Below are 11,884 nucleotides of genomic sequence, written 5' to 3'. Positions count from 1 at the left end.
TTATGGCCGATCGCAGACATGAAAAAGCTACGCCGCTTTTTACTACTTTTGTGTGTCCTGAATTGTAGCTAAGTAAGGGTTTTTCTCATCTCGGATTGCATGGCCAGCACACGTGGTCTGACGTTGTAGTTAATGCCATGTCCAAAAACTATAGCGTGCCATTTTTTGGCAACTCGACAGTGAAATCCAGTCCTTGGCTGTTGTCCTTGAACACTTTTAAAATTTTTTCCACTCTGCTGTCCAAAACACCATGTTCAAATATTGCCAAAAAATCATCCACAAAACGGAACACCCTTAATGCAAGGCCGTTAAGCTTTGAATCAATTGCCTTGTCTATGTTATCTAGAAAAATAGTGCTGAGTACCGGAGCAACTTTTGAGCCTATACATATTCCGGACCTCTGTCGGTACACAAGATTATTCCACCGTACAAAAGTGGACTCAAGGTAGAAGGTTAATAGCTCAAGAAAGGTACTAACGGACACGCCAAATTTGTTTACAAAACCCATCTCATCGTTGTCTTCCGTTATACATTGCTTTACACTGGCTAACAAGGGACCATGCGGAATGTTTTAATACAAGTCTGTACATCTATGCTGAAAGAATTGCACCTTCCTGGGTTAGACGTGCTCAAATACGATGCTAATACCTCAGAGTTTGGTACAACAAACGGATCAGACACCTTTAAGCGATTAAGCTGGTTTTGTAGATACGATGAAACAACCAACTGCCACGAGTCCCTTTCTGATACTATGGCTCGGAACGGAACACCAATCTTGTGTGTCTTGGCTGCAAAAAACAATTCGAGATGTAGTTTGCAAGCGCGCTTAACTTCTGAAGCAAGTCGCTCAAAATTGTTGCTCGCCAGTAAAGTGACTGCTTTATCCCTAACTTTACTAGCCTTTACTTCGACCCGGACGAAATTCTTTTTTATCGCTGTCAACACCTTCTCTTAGAAAAGACCTTAAGGTATTACTACAAAACAACCTTCCTTATCAGAGGTAAGAAACCTTAAATTGTTCCTCATGCCAAAGTTCACCAAATTCCTTACGTGCTGTTCTTTTCTGTCGGAAGTTATCGTCCTGGAAAGCACATCTACGCACTCTGTGATGAAGCGTGGACGTTCTTCTTCAGCTACTCGACGCGCCATGGATTTCACCAGGGCCACTTTTTCCGGCGGCGTGAAGGCCGGTTCGAAGCAAAACTTCGGACCGAGTTGAAGGATCCTTTTGTAGTCATCGGGAACTGCAGTGTCTCCTAAGATGACCACTCTGCCGCCCGATGGTTGTTGCTTCTTCGGTCTAGGCAAGTGTGGTCTCGTGTTGTCCCACAACCAATCTGCCAGTCTGTCGGACGTCCTACACAACTCCCTGAAGTGTCTGTTGTGCTCCCGGGCATGAAGCAGGGCGCACGTTACTCTCAAGCAATCCTTGAAATGTCGTGTCTGTCTCCACAATTCGGCTTTTTCAATCCGACAAATCCGTTTTAAGTGTGTCGAAGATGGCTGAAGGAAACCGCACATGGCCTCGAGTTCCTTGAGGCACACGTTGTACCTCACATGCCAAGAAGCCACTCTTGCCTTGCAGACGCAAATCGCCATAACTGTAGCCAGGGTGCTAGGGTCATACTGGTTGGAGTTCTTCGTACACAAAAAAGGGCCCTTTGTAATGGAAATGAAGTTCAGTAATGGGAACTAAAATAAAATAGTTGCGAGTGCAGCGAGTGTCGTGTATTCTTGTGTCTCTCCACTTTGTCCTTGTCAGTGCGCCGCTACACCAATACGGTATGATGTCACGTATCGCTGTCCGTCTCATGTAGCGAGCGAAAATAAAACTGTCTAGTTAGCCAATAATCAGCCAGTTACGCTCGGAACTTTATACCGCTGCGGAAGTGTATGGCCTGTGTACGCCTCGTACCTTCGGCCGTGCTACAACGAGCTTGTGAGATGGAGCAACGCCTCCTATAAAGACTTATTTATTTAGGAGGCGTTGGATGGAGTATAGTGTACTGCCTCCAAAAGTTGTGCCTCTCACTGATACCCATGGTCATTTCGCAGCGTGTTTCACTTATAGTTCACGTTGTAGGACCTCCTGACTTGGTTGATGCTAGCGTTTACCACTCCATCCGTGCTTAGTCAGGTGAGTTAACTAAACAACACGCCTGCTACAGAACATTTGAACCTCAAAGGAAACCGAACATGATGGCTGGACGGGGATCAATTGCGTCATCAGTGCGCAAGGAGTGTGGCTATTGCAGCAGCCTTAAGAAAAATAATGTCTTACCGGGCCTGGCGAGTTGTAGTGCTGTCATAGCAAGCCTCCTCGGCAGCTATTGCAGCAAGTGTTTGTTTTGGAGAAGTGCACACATAGTTCTTCACGCCTTAATTCTCAAAGGACTGCGCAGCCTCGGATTTACTGTGAAGTTTCAGTGGCTTCCGTCGCAGTGTAGGCGTAGCGGGAAATGAGGTGGCTGAAAGACTGGCTTGCGATGACTTATACACGGGCCAACAAAGTAAGCTCATAGAGATCCTAAACGTCATCTGAAATAAGTCGTAGCCAGTAATTTTCATTCTTCATAGTCGCACCTCGCCAGGGTTGAGCACATCTGAGTCGTCTGCACGGTTTTATGTGTGAATTGTAAGACTTCCGGTGATGTTCGACACTATCTGTGGGAATATCCTGGACTCATTACAGAGCGTAAGTTTGGTTGGCTCGAAGCCCTCTAGCGTCTACGTGCTGGACACTCTTAAGTGAAGGATATGATGTTTCCACGAGGACACTGAACATTCAGGAGGGAAGTGTCCCGACTCCTCCTGAACTTTTAAGGGATATTGACTTAACCAATAATTGGTAACGTTTGGCAGGTCCCTTTCAGGGCGTTGTGTCGGAGAGGGGGCGGCCCGTTGCGGCATTGCGCGCGGAGTGGCTCACCGGCCGCGAACTTGTGCCCTGTTTCGCCTCGTCGTGCAAGTTCACCCGTCTCGTGATTCATTTCCGAGGCAGTGACGAACTTTCCTGAGAGGAGGCACTCGGATGGAGTGGTTGTTGGAGTGTCTTGCAAAACTTGATGACTTGTTCCGCCTGCGGCCAACAACGTCCTCCTACCTGAAGGGGGTCAAATATAATGCCTCAAGAAAACAAAATATTTATATGCCAATAAATGTCACAACGCGCACTCCTATGTGTGTTTCTCTTATGAAGAGTTTCCGCCACCTTATAAATCATAAAATGTCGTGGTTTTCTGAGAACAAGTGCTCTGCTGCAGCATGACAACGTTGGACCGTGTTCTAATTCCACAGTGGCAGCCATCTAAGAATTTTGAGCTTATTATCAAACTCACTTAGTTCTCCAGACGACTCGAGTTTTGAATATTTTACTTACCCTACACTGTAAACTGACCTGCACCCTTAAGGATGATTTAACTCACACCCGTACACCGTTATGGATGTAAGGATGTGAGTATAGACAAATATGCACGCTTAAGATTGTAAAACAGTTTTTGTGCCGGTCTAATTCGGAGTGCGGCCCAAGTGGACGAAAATCACGAGTAGAGAGGCGTGGTGCTATGGTTCTACGGAGAAATTCAAGTTAATCTAGAAGGTGTAGCACACTGTGCATTCATGGGTGCATCAGTGGCTTAAAGAATGCCTTCGATAGAGATGTTTTGTTTGACGTAATTGTGACGGCACACACTAAAGCTACGTTCACACCGAAAGCGGAGCGGCCAAGCGGCCAAGCGGATTTTCAAAGCGGCGAGGCGGCGAGCGCGCGCGGCTGTTCAGACCGTCTGGCCCGGGTTGTCTGGCTGCCCGCGCCGCCGGGGAGGCGGATCATCTCGCAATTTCACGGACGTGCTACCACATCGCACTTATCAGTCACACCCACATCCTGCGCCATCTGCTTCCATAGCCCTTTCTTATAGTCGGCTTCCTTGTAACTCAGGTTACACTTGTCGTACAGGACTGCGTACGGCGTGATTATGTCCAGCAGCAGTTCCACAGAGAACACAGCCGGTTCAGACATGGTGGAAGCCATTTGCATTCTCTCTTCCGGATGTTTACATTCGTCCACCAGCGCTTCCGCCATCTCGGATTCTGATTGGCTGCGGGGAAAGCGGCCAACTTTTCCGCGCGGAAAAAATCGGTTCGAGCGGGATCCGGTCAAGCGGCTGCGTATTTTCCGCAAAGCGGAAAATCCGCAGCCGCTTGGCCGCATTCGTCTTTCCGCTTGCCCACTCCGCCTTGGGTGTGAACGTGCCTTAAATGAGGCGCCTGTGTGCCATTAGCGACCAGTAAACTAGATTTTCATTTGGATGGCATGTTTTATTCCTCTCGATGGTTATGAAGCTAACATTCAGATTCTAGAGTTCTAATACGAGTGAGACAAATTATTGTAGACGTATACTGGAATAGGGGAAGGCATATCGGAGTAGACCATCACTGGCAGCTACACCTTGTGACACCGCCATCAACCACAAACGATACAGGCGCTCTTGCACGACAGTTCTTGTAAAAAATAAGATATACGAAATACCTTTGGAATGATTACAGCGCTGCACACACTACCGCGCCAGCAGGTGACTGCAATAGACTGGATTGTTGCAATTTGATCTCAGCGTGCCTTAGGTTGAACATATGTAGCCTCACACTGATATCTAGAGTACTGCTGCGTATGCCTCTTCAAGCATTCCGGCATGCGTCTACACTAGTATGTTGCCGATGTGCTAAATATCTCTAATTACAGTTCGCGTGGAATTCCAGCAGCATATTTGTGCCGTATGGCCGAGCACGGAGAGCGTTTGGTTTTACTACCTTGCAAAGTAATGAAATGTCGAATGACACTTATCTCTTGCTAAAACGCAACCTTTAGCCCTGATGGTTGGTCTGCTGGGAGGCCACACCTCATTCCACGAGACAGCACCATTGAACAATATTTTATATTTAGATTTGATGATAGGTCATCTGCCTGCACTCTGTCTTTACTTCGCGTGTTTGGTGCTCGCTAGCATTTTCATTCCCCGTCTTTTCTCATATTGGTTTATTGAATGAGTATTTATATATGATATAACCCAAGGGTGTTCTCTGCAGGAAGGCGAAAAGGGATGGGCGTGAGAAGCTGAAATCACGCACAGCGCATGCGTCATGTAGCCGTGCAACATAGGTCTGCGCTCATCCTGACTCGCGTGAATGGTCTCGTATAACGCTTAATACACTTGCCCGTCTCAAAGCCTCAAGACAGAGGCTACGCCTCGTTAGGCGCGTTTGCGCGCAAAAAGCGAATTTGATGTACCGTGCCGTGTACGCGGTGCTACTCCCATGGGCCTGAACACTTGAGCGTGTTTGTGCAAACTCTAATGGCTCGCGTGATGAGCGATGGGGGAAGATGCAGCGTATTCGAGAGGGCTTCATACGCGAGCTCCCTAATTAGGGGCGATCGAGTGTGATGGCTCGCTGGAGGGGCTTTGGCGATGTTTGTACACGCGATCGAATCGTGGCTTGTGCCTAAATCTGGCGCGGACGGGGCCCGATGATTTCCCCGCTGGCCGGGCGCTGTAATGAAATGCTCCCGGCTGCTGCGTTGGGAGCATTCGCCGCGTGCTCCTTCCTACCCTTTTCTCCCCACCGCATGAAATGTTCTGGCATCACGCAGAATTCCGTGCAGCTTTGGCTAAATGTGGGCGGTGGCTGGCACACCAAGGAGCGTATATGACTGACTTCTCTCGGCATTAGTTCCACCAAGGAATGCCGCATTCTGACGTCACGGCTCATTGCTGTCCCTGATATCCGTCAGCGACGCGAGGAATCTTGTGCCGACCTGTGAACGCACTCGACAGTTGTACGCGATGTTACAGTGTGTTAGAAGCAGTGGCGGATCCAGTCTCTCATCATAGGGGGGAGGGGGGAGGTGTCGTTTATTGTTTTATGGAGTTACTGTTATCAGAAAACTAGCACCATGATATAAATAGTGTTTATGTTTGTTAACAGTCATCCCACTCATTCGTTCTAATCGGTTTTCCCGCTCGTAAAGAATTCTGGAAATTAAAACTTTACGGGCGACCACGCTTCAGATATCCCAATAATTTACAGCGCTTAGCCTCTACATCGCGAAGTTTGGTTCTACGACGTGTTATGGGGAAAACGAACACAATGTCATTGTTAGAATGAGTGAGCACTCATCTTGGTGCGTTAATAGATGCGATTTTAAACCGATAATTGCACTGGCTGGAGTGCGAAATTATTGCATAACAGACTTAAAGTGATGCAGTTACGAAGATTATTTAATTTTTGCACAATAAGTCAAGTTCATACAATTTAGCTGGGCAAGCCATGTAATGCGTATGGCGGATAGACGGTAGACCGTTAGCGTTAGAGAATGGGTGCCAAACGAAGGGAAGCGCAGTCGAGGACGGCATAAAATTAGTTTCGGGTGATAAAATTAGCAAATTTGCAGGCGCAAGTTGGAATCAGCAAGTGTTAGACAGGGTTAATTGGAGATCGCCTGGAGAGGCCTTCGTCCCATAGTGGACATAAAAATAGGCTGATGGTTATGATGATGATGATGATGATGATGATGATTCGGCGCAGCTCCAAGCTCAATGAACTTTACCATGTTTCAATCGTTTAACGCTACTTTGGCGGGATATTCCGCAAGAACCATCATGCATCCGGATAATTTTTTTAATGAAATATTTTTAAAGTACTGACAACCTTGCTTACAAATGCAATGCAACTATCTTGCGAACCAACAAATCCACTACTGTTTACATGCAACATCCGAAAACAATCAGTTGAGCATCGTGGAAGAAAGAATACTCAAATTTGTGAAATCGTCACAGTTATACTGTGCAGGAATGGGAACTCTTCCACGTGGTAAGCTCTCGTTTGCGTGCTTTTTATCGACAGTCATGAAGGTTGTTGAGAATGTTCTGTTTTGTTAGAAAAATCGCTCGTCGAGAGACTCATCCGGCGGGTTCACTCCTTTGAAGATCAACCGGTGCTAAACACGCGCTTTGCGCGTTACAAACGAAACTGGAAAGAGGAGAGGGCTCTCCAGACACATGTAAGACAAGTCACTGGTGCCACAGAAAATACCAGCTGTGGTCGCAACACACGGCCGCGGAAGGGCCAGTCAGTCATCGCTCATGAGGGCACGTCGTAATCGACACGGACGTTGCCCCTCTCGTGGATCCACTTGGTGGCGATCCACTTGGAGCCGCGCAGCACTGGACAACCAGTGTGCCACGTGCGCTCGTCCAGTATCCTCTTTTCGTGCCAGAAATCGAAGTACTGCGGCCATCCATCCCCCACGTACGGCCTCAGGTTGAACCAGAAGAGTGCGTCGCCCACTCGGGGCTTTACTGCCATTGGTGGATCCACAAACGCCGTGGCGCCCCCTGCGGGGACGTCCGACAGGAAGAGAAGCACAGTGGCCAGTCGGTTGCCGTCGATCTCCTCAACTAACGCGTCGTCCGCGCGGTCATCCAAACTTTTGGCGTCCGGGTGAGGCGTGTAGTGGCCGCCCAGGCCGTAGTTTGCGACTTGGTACAACTCGGCCGATTCCAGCGAGAGTCTCGTGGCCGCACCAATGCGCGTAGCGAGCTTGGCGAGGAGCGGATGCTCGTCGTCGCTTAGCCAAGAGACCTGCCAACGAAATGGCAAAACAAACAAATAAAAATGCGACAAGTCCAGCGAAAAACGACTACCGTACGGTACGCTGGCAGCTGGCGCTGATTAGCATTATCTATTGCATATAAAAGTGAAACTGTCTATGAATGTACAGTGTGTTTCACGTAACCTGAACCATAGGCGTATCCGCCTGGTGGGCAGGTGGGGGTGGAGGGGGGGGGGGGGCAAGGGCATTTGGCCTAGTGAGTGTGACCTAGTGCGTGCGTCATTGGGCACCTGACCGCGTAGCCAATGTGGAGGAGGTGGCGCCACGTCATGAATGTGTAATATGAGCGCGTTCGGGACGTGTCTTAAGTGTCTCTGTCGAATTCTTTTTTCAGGAGCAGCATTTAAGAACGAGCGATGGTTCGATGGTGTTCTGCTGCTGAGCACGAAGTCACGGGATCGATTCCCGGCCGCAGTGGCCGTATTCCGAAGGTGCAGAAAGTGAAAACGCTCGTGCATGCCGTGCCTTGGGTGCCCGTTAAGGAAACCCCAGTGCTCCGTTGAGAATTCCTATAGGGCACACGTTAAAGGATCCCCGCATTAGAGCTTCCCTCATAGCCCGCTGTGCAGCTTCGGTACGTTAAACTCCACAATTATATATTTAACTAATTTAATTTTATAACTGCCCATTCTTTTCATTGGCGTTAGCAATGATGACATATAGTGGTTATAATAGGATAATGCCAGCAAACTGTAAAAAATGGAAAACATCGAGAGGCAGACATATACAAAGCGAAAGGAAAGTGGCTGGGAACTTTTTCAAGTTTTCTGGCCTTCTCCTTGTATAACCATGCATCAACTAGCCCAAGAAGCCACTCTCATTTCTTATGGTGGATACTAAAATAAACATTTATCGCGGGTAGCGAGCGAAAATTCCTCGCCCAAAGAAAACACCCACAATGAGATGTCTCCCAGCGATACCTCGTCGCTATTTTCTGGCAGCCACAGCCAAAACCAAACGTGGAGCGCCTCCGACGCTCCACGTTTCATTAGCGTGCACGCGAGCCGGCGAGCAGTTGTCCCAGACAGTGTCCGGAGAGCGCCTCCTTAGATCGTGAAGTTAGGAACTTAATCACTCCGCTCACTTTTGGTTTCGCGCGCCAACTAAGGCGACTTTCATTGAGCCGCAAAACCGATATATTTGCACCACGCCATTTCTTTTTTTTTAAATTAAATGTAAAGGTTCTTTTCTGGAGTTCATCTTAAGAGGTATGAAGTATCGAATTAGGGAAAAGCACTTGAGCACACTGCTTTGCATGGTAACTAGTTAGAAGGGGCGCTTTTGCAGAGTGATTTATATGTCTATACGTTCTGTAGAGCTTGTCCACGCTGTGAATGCAAGGCAGGTGAAAAGAAACGCTTTTATATATCGCATGTGCCATTTAAAGATACTTTTGAACCCCAACTGGCTGAAACACCATTTACAAGAAAATTTGGTACCCCCCCCCCAAAAAAAAAAAAATTCCGAGCTTTTCCACTTTTGTGAAGATGGACCAGCGAAGCTTTGACTATGGTGGGTCTGCTGTAGTGAATATTGCTGTAGTGAATTTATATATGATCATTATTGATTATATTGAGCATCTTCGACTTTTTCGTCAAAGAGCAAGGACACCGGAATCTTCTTTTCGCCCGGCGCGATGACCAAGTAGTGCGTTTGCTGCGCCAAGTCCGCCCCATCATCATAGACTAGCGTATGAGCCACAGCGTTCATAGCCGCGGCACACTGCACGGCAGCGTCAGGATCCTGTGAGATCTCTCTCGCTCCGGCTCTCGGCGGCTCACAACCACATATCCAACGCGGGTACGAGCCACACGTGATTTATTTCTTACCTTCCTTCTTTCTTTCTCTCTTTATTTCTTTCCTTCCTCCCTTCTTTCTTGTCCCTGGCTCATACTCGCATATTCCTGGCTCATACCCGCATATCTAATACGGGTATGCACCACACGTGATTTTATTATCGTTAATCGTGACGTAACTGAAGAGCTTGTGATGTTATTGATGTCATGACCTACCAGTCATTTTAGTCATCCGTTTTGACACCTGTGCTAAGGCGCAACTGGAGGGAAACCGCCACGAACGTGGAGCCAAACTACCGCGCACATGGAGCCGAAATGGAGATGATGATAGTTTTTTTCTACACGCGGACACGATCCTGGGGTAACTAGCCCTCAACACCTTCGCTGTAAAGGCATATTTTATAATTTCTAAATATAAACGCCACTCGATGCATGTAGGAAATATCGGCTGGTGTACAAAATGTGACACACTTCGTACCTTGCTAACGCGAAGCGGGCTGTGAACGCCGGAAGGGTCCTCCTCGCTGTAAATAGTGCCGCGAGCGAGGTTCTTCGCGCCCATATTCCGGATGATTTCGCACTCTGACGGCCTCAGGACGTCGTGTATGACGGCGATTCGGGGGTCGTACGAGAGAAACTCGACTTTGAGTGGCTGCAGCAGGAGATAAGGATGGCCGCCATTGACGGAGTACTCGCAGACTAGGTCGCTCTGCAGCGGCCACACGTCACCGGACCGCACGCAGATTGACTTGTGCTGCAACATGTCGTTGCTGGGTGGTAGGGGATAGGTAGTTATGTTTTCGCTTGGTCGTAGGGCTAGTCGACGGATGTCGTTCGCGAGCAGGGACTCGATTCCCATTCGAAACTTCCGTCTGTGCGGAGGTAGTACATTCGTCCACTGCCTCATTCTTCGGAGAGCGGCAATCGACCAGGTGCTGGTGTTTCCAAACGGTCCTTCCACGAAACAGCCTCTGGCCACATCCTTGAAGTCATCGGGTGTAGGCGGCGGCAGCAGGTCGGAGCGCATCGATATCATCTGCTGAACGGGAACGTCGTAGACCTGTTGCAGCTTGCAGAGGCCCTCGGACGCTCCTATCAGGTCGCTTCCCATCGGCCACCACGTCCAGAAGGTCTCGGAATCGAGAAGGGTACGTAGTATCTCGTCGTATCCACCACCGACGGCGGCCTTGGTGAGCTTCTCTTGGTAGCCGCCAAGCCGGCTGGCGAAGAAGAATTTTGTCAATGGGTCGTCATGCCACGGCGGCACAGAGGTTGCAGCTTCGAACTCGGCAATGTGCTTCTTGAGGCGCAGCTCTTCTGACAGCAGGAAGCGAGACAGATCTTCGAAGGCGAGGCTTTCCGTCACCAGGCCCTCTAGGAGGTGAACCGTCGACGTGTGTAGCTCTGTGACGGCGACAGCTTCTATAAAGAGGCAACTGAGATAGTAGATGTAATCTGCCCAGCGCATGGCTGTTCTGGCTCTTGTTCCGAATGAATAGTACTTACCCACTACACGGGATTGGCTAAGAAGCAGGCGTTAAGACGAAAAATGTAAGCGAGGCAAACTAAAAAAGAAGAAGAAAATAAAAAAATAATAACTGAAATGAAATTATTAGTTGCTGGAGCTTGTGTTGTCGTTCATCTCAACACATATGGCACATGCCCACTAAGGGGTCGGGCGGCGTCCACAATATGCGTTAAGGATTTCCGAAAAGAACAAGAATGAAGTAGCTGGAAATGTAGGTGAGAAGGAGCACTGAGACTGTTTTAGATAACTTATCGAACCAGGATGAAAGAAAGGAAATGAACATGTCACAAGCATTTCTAGGAAGGCGGGTGGATGAGAGTTCAGAATGAAACCTACGGTCGCGTCGCAGACATTTCCACGGCAGCAGCTTATCAAGCTGGGTCTTAGGGCGAATATCAGCCGTGGTCGTTGTGTCTACTGCTGACGGTCTGCAGAAACAGGAGGCTTAGTTTCTACCACAGCTGGCATTATGCGATTGATGTATAACCTGTAAAGTTAGCGTACGTGCGCGCTAGGATGAGAGTGCGAGTGGATGTGCCCACCCTAAAACTCGTCCATGGGTTGAAACGATCTTTCATGGCCCAGCATGTTTTACTTGTCGAATGTTTCATTAGTAACGCTGATAGCAGTGTATACTGCGCGTGTATCGAACTTCCGTTCACCGCCACATTCGATATATCGAACGATATATCGAATGGAAGTGCGCTTCGCCAAACGGGAGCATGATGACTTCTCGCGCCGTAGGATGTATTCATTGCCAATGAAAAGGCAATGTTTTGGCAGATGCTGTCAAGCACGGCATTGAATATGAAGGGCAGTGCATTTCATGGACGGAAAATGATCAAGGTTCTGCTCGCTGGAACTATGGATGGCTCCTGCAAACTACGACCG

General features: G+C 48.5%; 1 protein-coding gene across 1 annotated transcript; it reads right to left on the bottom strand.

Annotated features, from left to right (window-relative positions):
* Positions 1-7,137: 7,137 nt before the first annotated feature.
* On the bottom strand, positions 7,138-10,933 carry LOC119440317 (prolyl 4-hydroxylase subunit alpha-2). The gene is made up of 2 exons (XM_037705238.1): positions 9,944-10,933; positions 7,138-7,638 (listed from the first exon to the last, which is right to left on the bottom strand). Exons 1-2 carry the CDS (start codon positions 10,931-10,933, stop codon positions 7,138-7,140), a joined length of 1,491 nt encoding a protein of 496 aa, XP_037561166.1.
* Positions 10,934-11,884: the final 951 nt, after the last annotated feature.

Source organism: Dermacentor silvarum, chromosome 2, assembly GCF_013339745.2.
Source record: "Dermacentor silvarum isolate Dsil-2018 chromosome 2, BIME_Dsil_1.4, whole genome shotgun sequence".
NCBI lineage: Eukaryota > Metazoa > Arthropoda > Arachnida > Ixodida > Ixodidae > Dermacentor > Dermacentor silvarum.
This window is presented reverse-complemented; position numbering and strand designations above follow the sequence as displayed.